Source organism: Sus scrofa, chromosome 18, assembly GCF_054392235.1.
Source record: "Sus scrofa isolate SSC_HxYL_T2T_F1_AM1 chromosome 18, Sscrofa_HxYL_maternal_Yorkshire_Landrace_v2.0, whole genome shotgun sequence".
In the NCBI taxonomy this organism is placed as follows: Eukaryota; Metazoa; Chordata; class Mammalia; order Artiodactyla; family Suidae; genus Sus; species Sus scrofa.
In genome coordinates this window covers 28,853,282-28,875,976 of record NC_139400.1, presented here as the reverse complement: position 1 = coordinate 28,875,976, position 22,695 = coordinate 28,853,282, and the positions used below count along the sequence as shown (strand labels likewise).

The window sequence follows — 22,695 nt, the reverse complement described above, 5'->3', positions numbered from 1 at the left end:
GCGGAGGACACGGAGGAGGAAAGCCTGGTCTCTACCTGTCTCAGGGTAATACCCACATGCCTTCTCGCTGCCGACTTTGCTGGGCTGGGGATGGAGCCGACTTGGGAACCAGACACCCTGGCTCCCAGCCCAGAAGCCGATGTCGCCAATGGGCTTAAGAGGGGGTGGAGCAGGAGGCTGGGACCAAGGTCTCCCGGATTCCCCCCCCCCCCCAACTTCCCTCCTGAGCTGCAGGAAAGGTAAAGAGGAGGCTGATGGAGGTGAGTCCACACCCTGCAGGTGAGGAGCACTGTCCTGAGGACAATAGGTGTGCGGGGTGGGGGGGAGGGCGGGGGGTGTGTGTGTGCTGGGACCTGGGAGAGGTTGCAGGGGGCCGCATGCGTTGACCTTGGCACTACCCTCTGAGCAGATGCCGTGACTCCAAACTCTCTTCAGCTGGAAGCCGTTGGGGATGGGGTGGAAGTGGGTAGAATTGGCCCCTCCATCCCTTAATAGGGGGACCCAGAGAGGCTAGGCTTGGGGACTGGCCCTACAAGCCAGGAGGGATCCAGAAGGAGCAAAAAGTGGTGGGAGGAGCTGCCTTTCCCTCGTCGCTCATGGCTGGTCCCTTTTGGTCCCAGGCGTGAGGAAGGAGGGTGGAGAAAGAGATTGAGGGCAGCTGAGTTGCCTGCAGCTGGGGCCCTGACCCCTCCCCTCTGGGCTCACTGCCCAGTTTCTGATTGGCATTAAAATCACAGAAGCTTCAAGGGCCCTCCGAGGGCTAATCCGGCCCCTCCTGAGCTACCCAGGTGCATGGTCTGAGAGCGGATGTATGGGGAAAGGTGGGGCCAGGGTTGAGGGCTACCGGCCACTTCTCCGTCTGTTCTCCAGGCTGCACCAGCCATGGCCCCGCTGCTATCCTCCAACGTACTAGTGACCTGGCTCTCCCGCTCCATCCACCTGTACTGCAGGCCAGCCCCCCCACCCCCAGAGTCCCTGGGGCCCCGCCCACTGCTCCTGCTGTGGCTGGGGGCACAGCCAGCCAGCGGCCCAGGCCAAGTACCTGCAGCTCTGCCTGGCTTGTGGCTTTGATGTGCTGGCTGTGAAGAGTGCGCTGAGCCACTTTCTGTGCCTGCGCTGGGCCCTGGGACAAGCTGCCCACCTGTTGGCGCTGCTGCGGGGATCTGGGGCACTGGCCGGCCGCCCACTAATGGTGCACGTGCTCTCCCTGGGTGGCTACACCTTTGCACAGATGCTCCTGCTCATGAGCCAGGACCCGGGATGCCACAACAGCATGGCCCAGCGCTTGAGAGGCCATATTTTCAACAGCCTGGTGGTGGGCAGCCTGGACCGCATAGCGCTGGGTGAGTGTGCCAGGGCAAGGGTGGGCACACAAACAGAGCTGGACCCCAGGTAGACACGCAGTTCTTTTTTGTTGTTGTTTTGCTTTGTTTGTTTTTTAGGGCTGCACCCGTGGCATATGGAGGTTCCTGGGCTAGAGGTCAAATCACAGCTATAACCGCCGGCCTGAGCAACCACAGCAGCACAGGAGCCGAGCTACACCACAGCTCACAGCAACGCTGGATCCTTAGCTTGCTGAGCGAGGCCAGGGATGGAACCTGCATCCTCATGGATGCTAGTTGGGTTGGCAACATGCTGAGCCACGACGGGAACCCCAGACACGCAGTTCTGATGACTGAGGGGCCTGTGATCTGCCTCTGTCCCAAATGTGGCTCTGGGTTTCTCCGAAAGTCTACCTGCCATGGCCTTTCTACTGGAGCACTTGTCCTGCTTTCCCACTGGGCCTCCCTCAGGCTGAATTGACAACCCAGATCGAGGTGCTGTCTGGGTCCAGCCTGGTATTCTTTTATCTCTGCCTCTTTTCTTCTGAGCGACGGGAGGACAAAAGCGACGTGCTAAGACTAACTTACTGAGTGTCCATAACTTTCTTACGCAGTCCCCAGAGTGAGGCCATGGGGTGGGTGCTGTGCCTTCTATAATTCTCTTCTTAGGACACATGCTTTGGAAAGAGTCTTAGAAATCATGTACAGTTGACCCTTGAACAACACAGATTTGAACTGCAAGGACCCACTTATATAGGGATTTCTTTCTTTTTTTATGTCTTTTTAGGACCGCACCTGTGGCACATGAAGGTTCCCAGGCTAGGGGTCTAATCAGAGCTGTAGCTGCCGGCTTACACCACTGCTCACCAGATCCGAGCCACATCTGCAACCCATACCACAGCTCACGGCAACGCCGGATCCTTAACCCACTGAGCAAGGCCAGGGATCGAACCCTCAACCTCATGGTTCCTAGTCGGATTCGTTAACCACTGAGCCACGGCGGGAACTCCTAGGGAGTTTTTTCAATAAAGACATATGACGGTACTACACTCTCTGCAGTTGACTGAATCCATGGATGTCCACGAGGCAACAGCAACTGGACGCGCTGACTTCCTCTACAACAGTGATCCTCAGAGTCACCTGATGCTGAGTGACCATTCAGAAGCCCAGCCCCTTTTGTCCTCAGTAAGCCTGGGCCTCTGGCTTTGTTTTTAGCTCTCTAGGAGATTCTGCACACACCAAAAAAAATTTTTTTTTTTAGGGCCGCACCTATGCGGCATATGGTGGTTCCCAGGCTCGGGGTCGAATCAGAGCTACAGCTGCTGGTCTACACCACCGCTCATGGCAACGCTGGATCTTTAACCCTCTAGGCAAAGCCAGGGATCGAACCCACATCCCCATGGGTACTAGTCAGGTTGGCAAACTGCTGAACCACAACAGGAACTCCCACACCAAAATTTGAGTTCCGTGTTCTAACGTTCTCTAGAAGGACCAAACTAATGCTTACATACCTCGAGAAAGAGGAAGGTCATTGCTATAGAGTGACCCATTCTATTGACCCATTCTATTGGTCAGCTGTAATTGACCAATGAGGTCTAGATCAAAAGGAACAATTGATGGAGAGTGACTTGGTATTTCTCTAAAACCTTAGATCTTTTCCATCTCAATTTCTGGTCAAGCTGCTTCCAGTGTGGTTTTCGTAAACCAGTGTGTAAGCCAACCATGAAACACGGCCTCGTTTGGGTACATTCCCTCTCACTTTTTTTTCTCTCTTTTTAGGACTGCACCCCGGCACATGGAGGTTCCCAGGCTAGGGGTCGAATCAGAGCTGTAGCCACCAGCCTCTACCACAGCCACAGCCACACCAGATCCGAGCTGCCTCTGCGACCTGCACCACAGCTCACGGCAATGCCGGATCCTTAACCCACTGAGCAAGGCCGGGATTGAACTCACATCCTTGTGGATGCTACTCAGGTTCGTTAACTGCTGAGCCATGACGGGAACTCCCCCCTCATCTTTTCACGGTCTCCTGATACCCGGGCATCCTTCGCCCACCCAGCTGGGTCACCTGGCACTCCTCAGTGCTTCCAGGGGACAAGGCCTCCAGGGACTCTCAATGACCCAGTCACTTTGCAACAACTCCTGGAGCAGGTGTTAAACCAGTTCCAAATGTACCCCAAAGTCCTGCCGTCCAGCTCTTTCCTTCTCTTCCCTGGACGCCCCAAAGCTGGTAAATGCCACAGTGAGAGGCTGGCTCCAAGACAGTGGCTCTCTGAGGAAGGGCCTGGGAGTGGACAGGTGTCAAGAGCGGGCTGCAGCAGCCCCTCCCTGGTGGTGGTGACGTTTCCAGCTCTTTACTACCCTCCTGGACCCTTTGCTCCTTCCTGCCACCAGAGCAGTCCCAGGCCAACTTCCCTGCTTCTGCCCTGAGTGGTGTCTGTACCTGGGGGGACAGCGGGGTGCCCACTGCCCAATGACAACAGAGGCGGAGAGGGCAGTGTGAACGTCCCAGGAGCCCCAACTCTGGGGATACTCGGCAGCCCCGTGTCAGTGCTGTCCCCACTGGGAGGACTTTGAGACTGGGAAGCAGGTCCTGAGCTACAGGTGTGTCTCAGCTGATGAAACCGCAGGCCCTGGGCCTGGTGGTCAGGGCCACAGCCCTGCTCTACTTCCACCTGTGCCAGCCCTGCACCATTCGGCATTACGAGGCTGCAGTGAGTGCTTTCTGGCAGCTGCCCGTGAGGCCCCCGACGCTGGTCTTCCACAGCCACGACGACCCTCTCTGCGACAGTGCCCGCCTGCACGAGCTGCTGGCCGGCTGGCGGCGGCTGGCCATGCCGGTGTGGGCACAGGCCTGGGAGACGTCGCACCACACGGCCCACCTGGGCCAGCACCCCCAGGAATACCGTGGCACCCTCTCCGCCTTCTTGGGGATGCTTGGCCTCGTGGCCCTCGTCGCCCGGGGTTCTGGGCTCCCGCTCATCACCAGGATGGGGGCCAGCTGTCCAGTGGACAGTGGACAGAGACGGGATCGCAGAGGCCTTGAAACCTCTTGATTTATTCAGATTATTTTACATACAATGACGCAACTGTGACCCCAAAGTGTGCAAAGTTAAAGCCTTCAACTGCAGCTGAGAGGAGAGGGCGGGAACGGTACACCTGGGGAGGGGGTGACTCGGGGATGATGGGCAGCCTCCTCCCCGGGGCCAGGGGCAGGGGAGTGGCCTGAGGAGCAGGGCCCGGATGGCCCGGGGCCAGGGGAAGGGGGCAGAGACCTCCCTCTGGCCTAGGGCAGGAGCCCAGAAGTGCCACATGGCTGGAGGGGCAGCAGCCCGGGAAGGGGCCAGAGGCAGGGCCAGGAGAGCACCATTTCTGGGGTTCGGGGAAAGGGAGGGAGGTGCCCTACAGGAGAAGCCGGGAGGCGCCACCCACCCCAGGGGTGGGAGCCGGGCTGGAGCAGGCTGCAGCGAGAAAAGACCTGAGGCAGGCGCAGGGCCTGGGAGCCCAGGCTGGCTGGGCGTAGGGGACTGAAGGAGGGGGGACCTGGGGGGCTCCCAGGGCAGCCCAGCCTGGGAGCAGTCCTGACTCTGCAGGGGAGGCCCAGGGAGGGGCCGCAGACCCCCAAGGCCTCCCCTCCTCTCCCTGCAAAGGAGCTGGGGGACCAGTAGTGCAAATCTGTGGACCACTCAGTTACGGAGGGAGGCTGTGCCCAAAGGGGGGCCCTGGGGCACACCCCCGCCGCCGCCGCCGCCTCGGCCTCCGCCACCATCCTCAGTACAGCCGCTTCTCGTAACTGCGGAGACAAGGCCAGAGGGAAACGGTCAGTGGGTGTGTGGACCCCGCACCCTTCCCAGATCCCCTTGCCTGGGCGGGCCCTAGGCTGCCAGGGTGGTGGCGGTCCCCAGCTTCAGAAGAGGCAGTTAGCTGCAGAAGCCCCTGCCCCTCAGCCATGGGGGGCGGGAGGGGAGGAGAAGCAGGCCCAGAGCCCCTGTCCTCTTGAGGTCAAGGCTTCTAGAAGAACGGGGTCAGGCCCAGAGACAGCCATGCTCCTGGCCGCAGCCGCAGCTGGTGGACTGTCCCCAGTGCCAGGGTGGAGCGAGGGCTCAGGAAGGCCCGGCGCATCCTCACAGAGCGAGCACAGACCAAGCTGAACGGCTGCTGCCCGTGTCTCCACCCGACCCCTGCAGGCACGGCGGCCTAGGCCCCTTGTGGTCACTGGGTCCAGTCCAAGACAGGACAGCCTCAGGCCTGTAGTCAGGGACCTCTCTCTGCACCCCGGAAGGGCATGGTTCCTCTGGCGAAGGGGCCACTGCCAGCTGCCCCCACCACAACGCTCATCCTAGGGTCCATGTCCCGAGATTACACCCAGCACCGCCCCCAGCCCAACGCCCCCGCCCCCAGCCCCAGTCCCACCCAGACTGCCCCTGCTCTACTCTACGCCTGGCCCGGGCAGCGCGGTTACTTACACGGCAGAAAGGTATAGCTACGGGAGGATGGGGCAGAAAGAGACACAGGTTAGATGCCCGCCTATGCCCGGGTGGACAGGCCCTCTTGACCAGGGCGGGGCCGCATGCCTGCAACTACTGCTGCCAGCTAGCACTGCCCCCGCCCACGGTCGCCCCAGCGCCGGCCCTGGCATCTCTCTGCCCTTCTCCCCGCCAAGGGCTTACGCCCCAGCTTCCACCTGCCTGCCTGGGGCCGCCACCAGCGAGAGCCCAGCACTGCCAGCCCCTGCCACCAGCCACCAAGCTTCTGAGCAGGCAAGGGCTGGGGAGCCCAGGAGGGGCTAGTGGCTACACCTCCCGTGCCCTGCTCGGGGGAGACGCCCGAGGGGAGGGGAGGGCCTGCCTGCATGGGGGCTAAAGGACAGGGTCCAAGGGGGGGCTGGGCCCTGCAGGGGAGGGGAGGGGAGCGGGCTCATCCTGCAGCAGCCTCCTTCCCTGGTGCAGATGGCCCATGAGGTCCCTGAAACCTTGGCCTGGACTCTGAACTGTGGCCCCGCTTGCCCGACCCGGTGCCAGCCAGCTGAGACAAGGAGGCCGCCACACTTACGAGTGCAGGCCGTGGACACCACCCTCGATCTGAGCCGACATGGTCCGCTTCTCAAACTTGAGCTCTCCTGAGTACATCATGGACCTGCAGGCGGGGCGGAGGTGCAGGTCAGGGGCCCCACGGGCAGAGAAAGACGGAAGCAAGCGGGGGGAGCCCCTCACCTGACGCCCCGCTACTCGCCGCGCTCACCGCAGGACAGACAGGCTCCGGGCCCCGATGTCCTGGCAGCCGTGCTGGATCCCCGCGATGAGGTAGGGCACAAACTTCTGGATGGAGCCCTTGTCCTGGATGGAGCCCGAGACGCCCTGGGCAATCTTCACTTTGTCGCCCTCACTGCGTGGAAGGGCAGGAAGCCTGAGCCCAGCCGCCCATGGCTCAGGGGACCCCGCCCCACCGCAAGGGCACCGGCACAGGGGATACCACCCAGAAGGACCCCCAAAGCCGCCACTTCCTGGGCTACAGCCTAGTTAAGCAGGGAGCCCAAGTCAGGGGGGTCGGCGACTGGTGCCTCGTGCCTCGGGTCCCAGGACTGTCGCATGGAGACCGGGTGCCACCGTGGGAAGTCAAAGGCGCTGGGGGACCTGAAGGGATGGGGCTGGTCTGCCTGGCACCAGGGGGTGGGCAGGGCACCTGAAGTAGCGCTTCTGGCTGCTGCTGCTCTTCTCCATGGCGTCCAGCGAGCCCATGCCCCGGTACTTCTTGAGCCTCACGCCATCCGAGAAGAAGTACTCACCGGGGGCCTCCGTGGTGGCGGCGAGCAGGGAGCCCATCATCACTGCGGTGGTCGGGGGTCAGTGCCTCGAGCTCCACAGCCCTCCGACTGCCCCCCCACAGGCCCGCCCGAGCCCCAGCAGACGCCCCCCGCTCACCTGTGGAGGCTCCGAGGGCCAGGGCCTTGACCACGTGCCCCACCGTCTGGATGCCGCCATCAGCTATGACTGGCACCCCGAAGCGCCGGGCGTACTCGGCCACCTTGTACACCGCGGTGCCCTGGGGCCGACCACAGGCCATCACTGGGGGACCGTACACAAGACAGAGGTGTCACGAGCCATGTGGGCCAGGTCCAGGCCCCTGTCTCTTCTACCCTACCTCCACCTGGGAAAAGGGACTGCCCCGGATGTTCGGGTGGCAAAAAAAAATTAGGTGGCAGCAAATAACACCAGGGGGAATGTCACTCCAGGCACGGGGGCCACAGGAGCACGATGGGGGCTCGAGGGCAGCGTTAGCACTGCCCTCAGCCTCTCCTCTCCCCAGGCGCTGGTCCCCCTTCAAGGCCTGTTACTAGGCTTAGGTACCCACAGCCTCAGTGGGGATATTGGTTGGTATATCTTTAAGTGTCCAAGGTCCTCCAGCGTTAGGTTTGGAAGTGAGAAGTCTAAGGAACCAGCACTTATCGAGGGAAGGATGCAAGGCTGGATAAAGTGGAAAGGAAGCCTTCTCTGGAGGCGTCTTGTTTGTTTTGTTCTCACGGTGTCCCCAAAGTTTAGAACAACGCCCGACACACAGTAGGTGTCAATCAACGCTTGTTAGGAGTTCCCCTGTGGGGCAGTGGGTTAAGGATCGGGCACTGTCACTGTAGCAGCTTGGGTGGCTGCTGTGGCACAGGTCTCATCCCTGGCCTGGGATCTTCCACATGCTGAGGATGTGGCCACAAAGCAAACAATGAACTTTTGTTAACCTGTAGAGACGGCCCGTGTCTCCTGCCAGAGTAGTTAATGCGAAGACAGACAGCTAAAAGCAGAGGCTTAGAGACCAAACTCAGATGATTGGGGCAGAGAAGACCAAATGGGTCAGCCGGCATTTGTGAGAAGTGACCCTCACCAGAGGGGCCGGCCACACCAGCTGGGGGCCCGCAGATTGGGCCTCCTTGGCCAGAATCTGAGAAGCAGACTGGCACACCCCCCAAACGCACGGTAACCTCATCTTACACCCGCCACCCCCCAAGTCAGTGGGCCAGACAGACAGTCTGAGCCCAGGTCACCCCTGAACCCACCATCCCCCTACATGCATCTGTGGAAGTGAATGCCCAGGGCCTGTGGAGGGCCCGTGGGGCATTCTAAGTGGCAGCCACTCGCTCTCCTACCGATACCCACCTTCTTGCGTGATGCAGATGGAGCCGCAGCCCATGCCCACACGCAGCCCGTCCACACCAGCATCGATCAGGTTCTTGGCCTGAGCTGCTGTCACCACTGGGGGGAGGGGGAAGGGAGGGGGAGGAACAGTGTGAGGACAGGATGCCCCAGCCCCGCCCAGGGGCTTCCCGGGACCCCAATCTCTACCCTCCCACCTACGGCAACCAAAGCCCATTCATTTAGCCCCCTCCCCCCTTGCCAGGAGCGATGCCATCTCCAAGGGATGCCAAAGGGCAGTGAAAGGTTTCACATGAGGGAGCGAGGGCTGGGGGTGGGAGGGGGCCCCACACTCACCATTCCCCCCAATCACCTGGAGGTGGGGGTACTTCTGCTTGATGTAGTGCACCATGGCGATCTGGTACACAGAGTTCCCTTGGGATGAGTCCTGGGAGGAGGGGGACAGGAAGCTTAGGCTTGAAGGCTGAAACTCCTCACTGAGAAGCGGGTCTCGAGTGGACAAATTTGTTTTGTTTCTTTTTATGGCCACACCTGCAGCATATGGACGTTTCCAGGCTAGGGGTCAAACTGGAGCTGCAGATGCTGGCCTACACCACAGCCACAGCCACACCAGACTGTTAACCTACTGAGTGAGGCCAGGGCTCGAACCAGTGGGGTCATTAACCTGCTGAGCCACAATGGGAACGCCGCGTGAACAAATTTTGAAATCCTATGAAAGACATGAGAATGTATCTGTGCCTTTCTCTGGGAAGATGCTTGACAGTTCTCAGTGGATTCTCAAAGGGGCCCGCCCGCCTTCCCCCAAAAGCTAAGCCCCACTAAAGTTCAGTCTCAGGGCAGACAAAGCACTTTCATACCCGTGGTATGGACCGATTCCCATAGCAAAGTGACGGTGCCTGGGGTCGTAGCCAGTTCCCGCTAGCTCACTGACCAAAAGGAATAATTACGTAACCGCTGGAGCCTCTGTTTCCCCATCTGACACACAGCTGAGGTGACTGTACCTGAGGGGCTGCCGTGAGGATCAGCTACGTTCACCTGCAGGAAGGTCTTAGTGCAGCGCCTGGCAAGTGGGAGGTTCTCACCGAACTTGAGCTAATTATTAGGGTCAAGTTAAGAGTGAGGAGAGCCTTCAAAGGGGCCCACAGCTTGTCCTGAGCTGTCAAGAGTACCAGTCTCCCTCCTAATTCTGACTCCGGGCTTAATTAGAGGTGAATGCGGGTCTTAAGCCTCGACTCTACTGAACCGCCCCTGTTCCAGGGCAAGGCCCTTACCAGCACTATGACATCGGCGCCCGCCTGGGTGAGCAGGTCCAGGCGGTATTTGTCATCCTCACGGGTGCCCACGGCCGCGCCACACAGCAGCTGCTTGTGGGAATCCTTGGAGGCCAGAGGGTAGTCGCGGTTCTTCTTCAGGTCAGTGCGGGCGATGATGGCCACTAACTCATCTCGATCATTGACGATGGGCAGCTTCCCTAACAAGGAACCCAGAGCTGAGATGAAGGAGCAGGCCTCTGGGGGACGCCGTGCGGGGAGTAAGGATGAAAATGGACCAAGCCAGAGAGTCCCCTGAAGTACCCAAACCAGCCGCTAGGTGACAGCACCCACCCAGGAAGTGCTCCCGGGGACCTGGCCCTCTGCCCAAGGAACAGGAAGCAAAGAAACCTCGCAACCAGGCGAGTTCCTGGAGCTCTTCCTGCCCTGTGGCCTGGCCAGGCCCGGTGGGCAGCCCCAGAGCACTGGCAGCCTTTCACCTGCTGGGCCACAGGCCACCGTGGCTGAAAACTTCCAGCCAGGGCACAAAGGTGAGGCTGTCCTGAAGGGAGGAACATGTGTCCTGCCCAATACCATCCCCAGAGAACAATCCAGTATGAGCCCAGGGGCGCCGTTCCCAGGGGCTCCCATAGGGACCTAAAAAACATTATGTCAACAGCCCCTATATCAAATAACTTTAACTGCAGGACTTCTCAGAGCCTTTGATAAACTAACATAAAATTCTTTATGCAAGACGGGGGATACAGGAAGCAGCATTTGCCAGACATCTAAGGCCACAGAGCCCCTTTCCTGTACCGAGCATTTCACAGGACCAGTTGTCTTGGGAAACATTAAGGGAAGACGCCAAATATGGGATAGGTTTTTCTAAGCCAGGAAAAGGGCCTCAGGAATCACGCCCCAGCCAGGGGTTATTCAAACCCTTTCCGAGGTCTATCTAGCCTGGTTGCAGGGACAAGCTGCAAGGCTGTGAGGGAATAGGGTGTCTGGAGTGCAGGGAGCCAGGCCGGGGGCGGGGGGTGAGGCGCGTCTTGGGTTTTCTGCCTCCTCCCTGGTACCTTTCTTGCTGCGCTGCAGGATCTCATTTGCCTCTTTCAATGTCACACCCGCTGGAGCCACCACCAGCTCATTCCGTGGTGTCATCACCTGTGGGGCCAGGAACATTGGCCTGCAGGTTGGCAGGTGAGAGAGAAGGGAGCCAGGCCTCCCTCTGGTCCCTGGTCACGGGCACCAGCCTGAGGCCCCAGGTTGTGGGGTCGTCTCGGTCCCAGCCACGCTGCCCCTGTCCCACAGGTACCTCACTGAGGAGGGTGGTGTGGTCCTTCTCGGCCAGGAAGTCGATGTCTCGGGAGGTGACGATGCCCACCAACTTGCTGCCCATGGTGCCCGTCTCGGTGATGGGGATGCCGGAGAAGCCGTGCCGCATCTTGGCCTCCAGCACGTCGCCCACGGTGTGTGAGGGGCTCAGCACGACAGGGTCTGTGATGAAGCCCTGTTCAAATTTCTGCAGGCAGAGGCAGGGGAAGGAAAAAGCTAGAAGAAAGCTGGCGTCTGGCCACAGGGGGCAGAGGGTATCCCGGCCATGCCACAGAGGAGCCAGGACCTTCCGTGGGCTAAGAGGCCAGCGGGGAAGTGAGCTCGCAGTCATCAGCCAGGGAGCGCACTGGGCCCAGGGCTGGTGCGGGAGGTGGGGACGGTGTGTGAGGCAGGAGCTGCCGGGGGCATCTTCTTTCTGGGGACAGGCCTGGTACTTGCCTTGACCTTCCGCACCTCGTTGGCCTGGAACTCTGGGGTGCAGTTGTGGTGAATGAAGCCGATACCACCCATCAGCTGGGGTAGAAGGAAGTAGGGTCAGAGCCAGGAAGCCAACCCTCCTCCTTCTGTAACCCCACCTGAGTCCAGTTCCTCCTGATGCCCAGCCCACCCCACTCAGTCCTCTTGGCCCTGGGGTCCCCAGCCAGGTACCCCACTCACAGCCATTGCGATGGCCATGTCAGCCTCTGTCACAGTGTCCATGGGAGAGGAGATGAGTGGCGTCTTCAGCGTGATCTTCCGAGTCAGGGCTGAAGTCAGGTCCTGAAGACGGAGACACAGTCTATAGGAGAAGTTTTCTCATTCATTCAACAAACATTTACTGAGCTACATGCACCTGGCATCAGCACAGGTCCTGGACATACAGCAGCGGGGGGGGGAGGTCTCTGCTCCCTCTTCCAGAGCTTACATTCTACTTGGAAAGAAAAAAGACGCACACAACGTGTGACTGTAGTTGGGATAAGGGCTCCAAAGAAAAGCAAAAAGGCCAGACGACCACTGGAGAAAGGATGCGGCAGCGGGGAAAACCTTGTTTTTGGGGGCTGATGAATAGAAAGTAATCGAGTAAAAGTCTGAGGCCGAGGGAGCCGAGTGTGAAACTCTGCTTTTGATTCCAACTCTCCCTGAGGTGTATTTAGGAAAAGAAAAAAGCCAGCAGAGGAGAGGGAGCGGAGAGGCAGGCGGTGGGGGAGGTGGCGGTGGGGGTGGGGGGTGTGCAGCCTCCAAAGCCGCGCAGAGGAGCCTGGATTCAGTTCTGAGATGAGGAGCCACTGGAGGACCTCGGAGGAGAGACACCATCTGGCTTCTGTTTGAGAGGTCACTCAGGCTCCGCTGTGGAGGAGGGATTCTAGGTGACAAGGCCTGAGGCACGGGGACCTGCCAAAAGGTCCGGGCAGAGAGATGCTGGAAGCGCAGGAAGGAGTCATTAGACATCCAGGGGAGAAAGTGACAGAGGAGAGCCTGCAGCTCAAGGGAGCAGCCAGGACTGCAAGGATGTATCTATCTGGGAAGCATCTGCCTCCGAACGGTACGTAGGGCCAGGTCACAGACTCCTCTGAGATTCAGGCCAGCAGCCCCAAACCCTCAGACACAGACTTTGCTGGCTAAGTTTTTGGAGATTCACAGGCCTCTGCAGTCCATCCACAGACACTGACTCAGAACCCTGGCCCCACAGTCTAGAAAACTCCCCCTTCTCCTCTCTCGCATAGCCCAGGAGAAGAGTCACAGCCTCCTGACAGAGGCCACAGGATGGAGAGACCCCTGATGGCCAGGAAGGGTCTCCCATTGCTCTCTGCCTCGTACCCTGCCCAGGATCTGGCACAAAGCCAGGGTGCTCGGTAAACTGTTGAAACTGAACATTCAAATCAAGAAGGCTTCCTGGTTGCTGCCACAAGAGGAATGTCCAGAATAGCCCAAACTCCCCCTAAAAATCTGCCGGGTCAGCACTGACTACACAGGCTGAATATGAGCTTCCCCGACATGTAAGTGATCCAGGCACACTTGGCGCTCTGGCTTTTCACGAGAATCAGACTTAAATAACTGTCAGGGGTGACAGTAACGGGAAAAGCTTTTTTAAAAAATTCGTCATGGACAAATCTAATCTAACTTTTCCGTGAAAACAGTTTACACCCACCAGCATTAGCCCCCTGGCTCCCGAGTTTGTCATACGGTAATTGTGTCAAGGACTTTGGCCATTCACTTGGTTTACTTCTGAGCCCCTCGGGTTAAGCGAGGCACTGTTTCCTCGTATTTGTCCACAATCTAAATTCTTCAAACCCTCCTGCTGGTTCTTCTATATCGTGGATCCATAAACAAGTCTGTCTAATTCTTGCAAAGTCTCCCTAATTTGGCTGGCTTCTATGATCTCTTTGCTTGGCATTTCAGACAAAATCCAGTAGATAATAAGGCAGCCCCCTCGCAGCCAGACCCACGCCCTCCCTGGGCCTCTTTTTCCCTTTTCTTTTTTCTCTTTTGGCCACCCTGCGGCACCCGGGGCTCCTGGGCCAGGGATCAGGTCCAAGCCGTAGTTGTGACCTAAGCTGCAGCTGCAGCGACGCCAGATCCTTAACCCACTGCACCAGGCCGGGGATGGAACCCTGCATCCCAGGGCTTCCAAGGTGCTGCCGATCCCATTGAGCCATAGCAGAAAGGCCCCTGGGCCTCTGTGAACCTCCCAGCAGTTCTGTCAGGGATGGAGAGCCCTCTGGCCCTGTGCCAAGCCCACCTCTCAGGATACCCCTGAATTCCGCAGCTGCTTCTTAAGCCGTTAGGCACAACGCGCTGACTGTGCCAGTTCTTCTGCGGGCAATAACGGCTGCATCTACCACATCCCCAAGAACAGTCTCTCCCCCACCCTGCCCTCGGGCAAGAGGTCAGCTTCTACGCACAGACCCAGCCCCTCCACCCAGTCAGCGATGAAGGGGTACTTACCACCTCATCAGCTGTGAAGTCTATGAATCCTGGGAGAATCAGGAAGTCGCTGTGAAGAGAGAATAGTGAGTGTTTGGGGGGGGTGCAGGGGGGGGTCCCTGAAAGGTGTGGGGCTTCTGAGTCCCGTTGCCCCCTCAGGACTGAGGACTGAACCACCCTCCTGCCCTGCACTAGCATCTCGTCGACTCCAGCCCAGAGAGTGCTGTAAGCTCCACGGACGTGGGGTGCCACCAAGGCAGCTGGCCCCAAATGTCCATTGCCCCCAGGGCTCAGAGTTCTGTCAAGGGACACAGAAGTTCCTATAATGCCAAGCACAGCAGCTGCAAAGATTGAAAACTTCTCCATCTTGATGGAGGGAGACAATAAATATAGAATGAACCTGAGAACAATTTAGTAGCGCAGCATGGCATCAACACCACCCAGCACAGGGCAAGCGGCAGAGCCCAGGACCGGGGCTGCTGAGTCACACGGGGTTCAGCCAGCACGGAGGGACCCCGGGGGGGTGAGCGCGGAACACGTTCTGACAGAGCAGGCCTTGGTAAACGTCTGCCCTGTTGGACTGGGACAACCAACAGACATGGCCTAGGATGGGAAAGGGGAGGAAGGGGCCTTACGGTTAAGACCAGGACACTGGAGAGCCAGCCAAGGCATGGCAGAGGCCAACACTAGGGTGGGCCGTGTTCACAGCAAACCCCAGAAGGGGAGTGCAGGCATGCACGGGCACAGCAAGGTCCAGTGTCACAGCCCAGAAACCCCCGACAGGCTCAATTTGCCTGAAATCCCAGGGCCTCAACAGACACACCCAAAAGCAAATGTTCAGGAACACTCCCAACCCGACTAAGCAAAGCAGCAGGCATCCCAGGCAGGAAGGAAAAGCTACAGGGTGGATGGGAGGGCGGGGGTCTTTAATTTGCCCCAAGGCCTGGAGCAACTCCCGGAGCAAATTTCCCTAGGAAGTTTCCCTGGGAGACTCCACTGAAAAATATATCCCAGATACCCGATCCCCTCCTCATCAAAGACCACCAAAGAAATAAAGAATCTTAATTGCCCCTGCCCCTTGGCAGCCCTTCAGTACCGTGAAGAGGCCTCTGAGGCTCACTGAGAGGATGGGGAAGAAATGCTGGAGTCTGGGTCCCTTGGCATTTTCTAGGTATTACACACACCTCTCACCTGGCTCACGCCCCAGCCTCAGCCAGGCAAGGGGCCACAGTCCTCAGGCGTGACTGGGTATCCTGTTATCTAGGGAAACGCCTGCCCAGCAGGGGTGCTTACAGGCAGGGGCAGGAACTAACACAAGACTGGACAGGGATGCTTCTGGCTCACCAGCATCCCCACTCCACCCCAGTCCCAAGTCCTGATGCTCTTTCTTGGCATGGACACAGGCCTGCAGCCAGAAGGAGAGCGAGTGCCAGGCCTGCAGCCAGCAGGACAACTGGCCCAGGGCCCATGGAAAAGTAAACCAAGCCAGAGGCAAAAGGATAGGTCTTCTCCAAAATTCCATGTGGGGTGGGCTTGGGCGGGGGTAGTCAGAGAACACTCCTGCCCAGGGGGGCACCAGTACTAACATGTGGCCTGGCAGAGGCACAAGTGGAAAAAGGACTGGACTGGACGGTGGAAAAAAGGAGCCATCCCAACCGCCCAGCTGGGCCTCTCCTGGGGGCGAGGGGGGGGGGCAACACTCAAGCAGCCGCCTTATCTGGGTTCCAGGGTCCCCTGTGCCCTCGTGGTGAGGCTCTGAGTGAGAGGGTGTCCTGGACCAAGGTCTCAGAAAAGTCTCCGTAACTACCATATTTCGCCTTCCCACGCGGCCCAAGGCCCCTCCATGCGGCCAAGATGCCTACGAGAGGAGGGAGGGGGCAGGCCGGACACGGATCCAGCCCGAAACGGGGCATGACAGCCAGGGCCGCGATGTCGCGGTGCCACGTCCGTCTGCTCCAGCGCGGACCGCCTTCCTTCCCTCGCCCGGCCCTCCCCGCCCCCCCTTCCCCCCACCGCCCAAGTCGCCCGAATCCGGCCGCGGAACATGGGCGTCACCGAAGAGGGCGCGGTGCACGTGCAGGCGCTGGGCCTGGGGGTCGCGGCGCGTCGGGGCGCGCACCCAGGTGGGGCCGAGCCTCCCCACCTCCCCTGGCGCTTACTTGTAGGTGAGGCCGTCGGCGTTGGCGAACAGCTGCTGCGCGGTGAGCCCATCCTCGGGCACGTACCCGGTGCCGCCGCTGATCAGGTAGTCCGCCATGCTGCCAGGAGACACCGCGACCCGACATAAACACCCGCGCGGGCCGCCCCGCTGCCGCTGCTGCTGCCGCTGCCGCCGCCGCCGCCGCCGCTGCTGCTGCTGACGCCGCGCCACGGCCACGCTGCCGCCGCGGGCTGGGCGGGCCGGGGGCGGGAGCTGCAGCAGCGGCTGGGCGGGCCCGGGGCACCGCCCTCGCCTCGCGCCCCTCCCCCGGGGGCCCGCCCTCCTCAGCCCCGCGACGCACAAAGAGCCCCGCGGAGCGAAGCCGAGCCGCTCCTTCCACGCGCACGCCCGGGGCCGCCCGCAGTGGCCCAGCGGCGCCGCGGGGCCCGGGCCGGGCTTGGGGTGTGGGCCCAGCAGAGGAGGGGGCTGGGCCAGGCCTGGACACGCCCCCTCCGCCGCTCCACGTCCCGCCCCCTAGGCCCCCCGCAGCCCTCCCAGGCCCGCCCACGGCCCGGGCCACTCCGGGCCGCCGGACCCCACCAGCCCGCGTTCCCGCTGGCCCTCCTCCCCAGCCCCGGAGGCAGCTCTCACAGGGTTTACGGTCCCCACGACTAAGGCCCACACCCAATCAGGGCCCGCCCGCTCGAGGAACTGGTTTGGGCTCCCAGGTCCCCAGACACCGGAGTTTGAGGCTGTGCCCTCTGGACAGTGCACTCCCTCCCCGCTCCCCAGAGCCGGGCATCCTTCCTAGCGGGCAGGCATTCTTAACAATGACACTCCCTGACCTTTGGGTGGCCTTGGAGCCCTCTGCCGTTTACAAGGTATTTTTCGCAAATAATCACGTTTACTCTACAAAATCTATTAATTGCCAATTAGTAGTCCCCCTTTATAGATGCAAAACCTACAGTTCAGGAGGGGGGAGGGACAGGTACTGCTTAACTCCTGGGCCAATGCTTCAGTCCGACATCCTGTCCTAAGCTCAGAAAGTGGTGTGAATACCAGGGGTTTTAACCCCAGAGAGTAAAGTTTGCTTTTATTTAGGAGGGTGGTGTGGTGGGAAGGTCAGGGCGGGCCACAGGCCTGGTTTAGGCATGTAAATCTACGTATAAATTAGGACAGAGGCTAGGGTAGTTTTAAGACTTTCCCAAAGCAGAAATTTGGTGGCCCCGGGTGCCCAGCAAGACCCGGATTTCTCCATGAAGGTAGTGAGATTAGGTAGCAAATTGATGCATGGGGGGAGGGGCTGCAGAGAGCAAACCCTTCCCCCTGTGTGACCAGAACTGCTAATTCTACTCCCTGACTGGAAGCTAGAAAGCCAATATTCCCCACACCCCGGAGTTCCCATCATGGCGTAGTGGAAATGAATCCAACTAGGAACTATGAGGTTGCGGGTTCAATCCCTGGCCTTGCTCAGTGGGTTAAGGACCTGATGTTGCCATGAGCTGTGGTGTAGGTCGCCGAGGTGACTCCGATCCTGCGTTGCTATAGCTGTGGTGTAGGCCAGCAGCCGTACCTCTGATTTGACCCCTAGCCTGGGAACCTCCTTATGCCATGGGTGCAGCCCTAAAAAGAAAAAAAAAAGAAAAAAAAAATCCCACACTTCAACACCCACCCTGAGCCCAAAAACCATGGTCTCCCCCTCTGTCCTCCTATGGTCCCTATAGCTCATTTCTTGGCAAGGTGCTGGAAAGACGGGCCAGGGACGCAGTCCTCTCCCTGAAAGGTAGCTGTCTGTGGCACTCCCTCCCTCCCCACCCAGCCCTGGAGGCTTGGTTTGTTTACCTCTCAGCAGTGTGGTGGCAGCCAGGCCCAAGGGAGGCTCCCTGGGATGCCCAGCCTCCCCCAGTGACGCCCCTGGACCCTGCCAGGAAAACACAGACTGTTTCATCTGTGTGCAGAGGCTTCCCACAGAACCAGGGCAATGAGGCCTGAGAGGCTGAGAGTGCTACAGGGGACCCAGAGATGTCCCTATTGCCCTCTGTCCTCTTACTGTGGGGGACCAGAAGTCACAGCCCCCCCCCCACGCCGCCAGCTTCCCTCTCCACTCAGGGAACCCCTAGAAGGCTCCTAATGGGGGCCTCCAGAGGCGCTCTGGTGTGGGAAGGAGGGAGCAGACCTGCTGGGATTCTCTGCCCAGTGGGGGCTGGAACCAGCTTCCCTGGGATGCACTTGACCCCTCAGCATCTGGAGGGCTTAAGCCCTATGGGGGGGCGCTCTCCTGAGGGGACCAGCACTAGGACTTCCCACTGGCCACCTGGAGGCCGAGCAGTGAGACCAGCCAGAGAAAGTACTCAGCCATTCAGAGCTGTCCTGGGCACCTTTCTAGCCAGAGAAGGATGGGGCTAGAATGGCATTGCAGACACAGTGCACAGGCTGCCCCTGTGGTCTCCCTGGGTCTCTAGGGGACCTGTTCTGGGTCACTATCTCCTACAACATGGGTCAGGAATGCCTAGGACAGCAGTTGAGTTCTGCCACTTCAGGTGACCTTAGTATGACATCTGCCCCAGCGTAGAACTCAGAAGGAGGGGAGGAGCCTGCCAGGCTGAGTTGAGGGGAGGTCCCCTTCCGGTGGCAAAAGTCCTCACAGCTCCATTTGGCCTCTCCTGCCGCGCCACATCCCCTCCTGCTTTGACCTGGGTCAGGGCTCCTCGTTACTCTAAGCTGCGGGGCTCAGCCCCGGGTTAGGCTGCCCTTTTCCAGAGGCTGTTAATCCCTCACCCCCACCCTCGGCTCTCCTCCTCCCCTGATCTTCCCCAGCTGCTTCCTCCACGGGGAGGAGACACCAGGCAACCAGTAGGCCTCTGCAGCTTGCAGCTTGAGGAAGGACTGTTGGTCCCCTGAGGCTCCCCACCTGAGGGCTGCAGAGTGGAGAGACAGCCCGAGGCTCTTCAAGCCCCGTCCTGTGGACAGTGGGGGAATAGTGACCAGCTGGGCACCAAGGTCCAGGCAGGGAGCCCAGAGGTCTCTTTCTAGTCTGGGGCTACTTGAAGGGACAAGATTTCAAAACACTTCCAAGGGGAAAAGTTTGGGGGTGGGGGTGGTAATACCATGGACATTGCTGAGCTGGGACAGACGACACAGCTTGCTCAAGTGGAAGCCAGAGAGCAGCAACTCGGGCCTCAAATCCAGACCTCTCATGGAACCCTGTCTTCTCCCCACTGCTCTAAGCTAGTGGCAGCAGATGGAGGTCTGGCCAGCAGGTGTTGAATCTCATTACACCACCTGGCTGGGTCTCAGGTTTATACACAGGCCCTTCGGAGCCCGGTGGGTTATAGGGATAGCCCCTCAGTGCAAAAGTACAATCTGGGATGCTCCTGCATGGCCCTGGTCGGAGCGCTGAAATAACTTTTTCAGTACCTGCTCCAACTAAGACACTGCCTTCCTCAGGCCTCCATATGCCCCAGCACACTCCCTCACCTCCTGTGGCTTTTCTCTATTGCCCTGGACCCTGAGCCCCGGTAGCTGGATTCCCAAGATGGGAAGAAGGATAGAGTCATCTGAACCTGAATCAATTCCTGAGAGCCACCCTGCAGGGGCAGGAGGGGCCAGGCTTCACCCAGAAGCCCCTTAAGCCCTTAAAAGTTCTTACATAAGCAGCCAACCCCTGGGCAGAGCTGCAGGGCTAATTCCCCCAGCTCCCACCCCCTACCCTAACCCAGCTTCCAGGTCACTTCCCCAAGCTGCTGAGCACCAACAGATGGGAGAGAGAAAGAAGTCCAAATCCTCTGGACCGGAAGGACAGTGGGATTGCATTTCAAGCTGCGATACAATCCAGAGATTAGCCACTGGCTCCTTTTCAGCCAGTCCCCCAGGGCCCAGCTCAACACCCCCACGCTCCTCCAGTGACCCTTATAGACCCCAGCAGGGTAAGGGCAGAAGGGAGTTCTGAATCTCAGGCGAGACCCTGGGATGAGTTGCCCTGGCAGCCTCATCAGACCTCAGTGAGTGGTGAGGAGGGGATGCTGTCCTCACCCTGCCCTGAGGAGGCCATCCATCTGGACAACTAGACCTGCCAGGAAGACTCTCCAGGTAGTTCTAGGAGGAAACAGCTAAGGAGGAGTAAGCAAAGTTGGACAAGGACTCCAACAGGCACAATTTGAACCCCAGGAGTGGGAGCCACTTGGACCTGGTGCAACTGGTGTGCGGTCGAGGGCAGATCCAGGGCTAAGACTAGGGATCGTTTTTTTTCCTGATCCGCTCCCTCGTGCAGCGCAGCCCCGAACCCTTTGCAGTGCCCGCCTGCATCCCCCAACCAAAGTCAGGTGCGCGGCGTCTGAGCCCGGTTTCAGGAAGTTAGAGGTTGAAGTAGTAAAGACGGCATGGGTGGTGGGACCGGCCCTTCCCCTCCCCCTCAACGCTGCCGGGTTCCCGGAGCCGCCGCGCCCGCCCCGGATGCGCCCCGCGCGCTCAGCCCTGGGCGTCACCTCTCGGGCTCGTAGCCGGCCTGCAGCAGGCGGGCGCTGTACCGCTGAGCCGCCGTCTCGTGTCCCGGGTGCTGCCGGGCTCCGCACTCCGGAACATCGGCGGCTCCGCCTCCCTGCAGCGGCGGCGGGAGCTGCCCGGACCCCGCTGGCGGAGCGCGCGGCTCCTCCATGCGGAGACCGCGGCTCTGGGCGGGCGGGAGCCTCTCCGCTCAGAGGCTCCCCGGCCGGGGCTAAGGAGTAAGCGCAACCTAGTCGGGTCCAGGGGAGGGGCGGAGTCGACGGGGCGGGGCCTGCGCGCCAGGGGCGGGGCTCCAGTGCCGTAGGCGGGGCAGCTCGAGGGCGGGAGTCCAATGCGCTTTCCGCGCTGGCTTAGGGCTCTCACCCGCCCCTCTACGCTCCTGTCGAATTCAGCCGGTCTCTCCCATGCCTGCTTGAGACTGGATACCGGGAGATGGAAGCGGAACTGCAGAGGATCCCATGAAGTCTCTCCCGGCCCCTTCTAAGGAAAACCAGAAGAGAAAAGAGCACAGAGTGTCATCAGAGGCCGGGGTTTTCTTTGCGTCTCGTGTGGGTTTCTCTGCCACTTAAGAACGAAGGCATGGTCCTTTGAAGTGCCTCCTACTGGTCAGCCGCAGACCTACCTCGCCAGGGCAAGAATTTTTCCCTTTGCCTTCTGCCCCCTTTGCCTGTTCAAGAGACTCCCTTAGGCGGGAGGAAAACAGATCTTCTTCAGCCATTACCTTCCACTACCTGAGGAAGAACACACAAGACTGCAAGCCCTTAAAGAAAAGAGCCTTGTCTTTCTTCGCATGGGGTACCCCATAGCCAGGGGGTGGGGCTGAGCACCCAGGGCTCAAATTTGTTCCTCTACTAACTAGAAAGCATACCTTTTCCTCTTTCATAATTGTTATTATCGTTGGAAACAATGATTGAACACCTAGCAAAGCTGGCAGAGAGTCCTTGCCCTCAGGCAATTTCTTTAAGGAAATGGAATAGGTAGAAAACAAACAGTTGACAATTTTTATTTGTTTAACAAAAATCTGACAATCTGAGGGAGCACATGGTAAACACTGAATGACTGTGGGCTAAGGTGCATTTTAAGGAGGCAGAGTTAAGGGTCAGACTTTTCAGCAACTATTTCACAAAGGAAATTGAATTTACTCAATGGTAAGGTCTTGGATTTTATCCTGCCTGGTACCTGTTCCTATACATTTACACACCCACTCAGATTCAAGATAAACTGTTTCGGAGTTCCCGTCGTGGCTCAGTGGTTAACAAATCCAACTAGGAACCATGAGGTTGCAGGTTCGATCCCTGGCCTTGCTCAGTGGGTCAAGGATCCAGCGTTGCTGTGAGCTGTGGTGCAGGTCGAAGACTCGACTCAGATCTGGAGTTGCTGTGGCTGTGGCAAAGGCCAGCAGCTGTATCTCCAATTGAACCCCTAGCCTGGGAACCTCCATATGCTGCAGGTGCAGCCCTTAAAAAGAAAAAAAAAAAAAAAAAAAAACAGTTTCTCTGATGCTCAGCCACACGTGAAATCTTGTCACCATGAATGCCATTATAGACAATTACTTTTGCTATAGACTGAATGTTTGTGTTTCCTCAAAAGTCATATATTGAAACCTAATCCCCAATGTGATGGTATTTGGAGGTGGAAAGTCCATGAAAGGATACAGCATCTAAGGACCAGGAAGTGAGCTCTTACTAGTCATCAAATCTGCCAGTGCCTTGATCTGGGACTTCTAAGCCTCCAGATTGTGAGAAGTAAATGCCTGCTATTTAAGCCACCCAGTCTATGTATAGTTATTATAGCAGCCTGAACAAACTAAGACATTTTGTATAAGAGGATAACTACCATCTTCATGTAGGTCTCTGAAGAGGCAAGGATGGACTGATCTAAATTGTACACAATGATGAAGTCATTCTTCTGGTCCCTATGTGTGAACCAATCATTCTATATATAGAAAGAGCCAACACACAGGTCCATGACTATAAATAGGAGAGGTTGTATATAGGGAGTTCCCTTCATGGCTCAAGAGGTTAATGAACCCGACTAGCATCCATGAGCACGTGGGTTCAATCCTTGTGTTGCTGCAGCTGTGGTGTAGGCTGGCAGCT

At 58.8% G+C, this 22,695-nt stretch overlaps 1 protein-coding gene and 1 pseudogene across 2 annotated transcripts; one reads left to right on the top strand and one right to left on the bottom strand.

Moving 5' to 3' along the window:
- The first annotated feature begins 870 nt into the window (after positions 1 to 870).
- Positions 871 to 4,424, top strand: LOC146394960 (uncharacterized; annotated as a pseudogene).
- Positions 4,361 to 20,808, bottom strand: IMPDH1 (inosine monophosphate dehydrogenase 1). Of its 2 annotated transcripts, none has more exons than XM_021078709.2 (15): positions 20,578 to 20,808; positions 16,113 to 16,211; positions 13,975 to 14,023; positions 11,707 to 11,808; positions 11,488 to 11,562; positions 11,030 to 11,236; positions 10,791 to 10,878; positions 9,736 to 9,935; positions 8,801 to 8,891; positions 8,468 to 8,563; positions 7,244 to 7,387; positions 7,005 to 7,149; positions 6,564 to 6,707; positions 6,375 to 6,458; positions 4,361 to 5,115 (listed from the first exon to the last, which is right to left on the bottom strand). In XM_021078709.2, exons 1-15 carry the CDS (start codon positions 20,745 to 20,747, stop codon positions 5,094 to 5,096), a joined length of 1,716 nt encoding a protein of 571 aa, XP_020934368.1. In that variant the 5' UTR covers positions 20,748 to 20,808; the 3' UTR covers positions 4,361 to 5,093. The 2 variants fall into 2 exon arrangements, with proteins under 2 accessions (XP_020934368.1, XP_020934369.1); XM_021078710.2 differs by lacking the exon at positions 20,578 to 20,808 and adding an exon at positions 16,455 to 16,499.
- Between the last annotated feature and the right edge of the window lie 1,887 nt (positions 20,809 to 22,695).

What these genes read in the sequence shown, in the direction of transcription:
- IMPDH1 (XM_021078709.2), bottom strand. Translation starts at nt 20,747, where the DNA reads ATGGAGGAGCCGCGCGCTCCGCCAGCGGGGTCCGGGCAGCTCCCGCCG. An exon ending in ACTTCACAGCTGATGAGGTG is followed by an intron (nt 11,809 to 13,974) that starts GTAAGTACCCCT and finishes CTCCGTCTTCAG; the next exon opens with GACCTGACTTCAGCCCTGAC. An exon ending in AGCCAGAAGCGCTACTTCAG is followed by an intron (nt 6,708 to 7,004) that starts GTGCCCTGCCCA and finishes CCTTCCACGCAG; the next exon opens with TGAGGGCGACAAAGTGAAGA.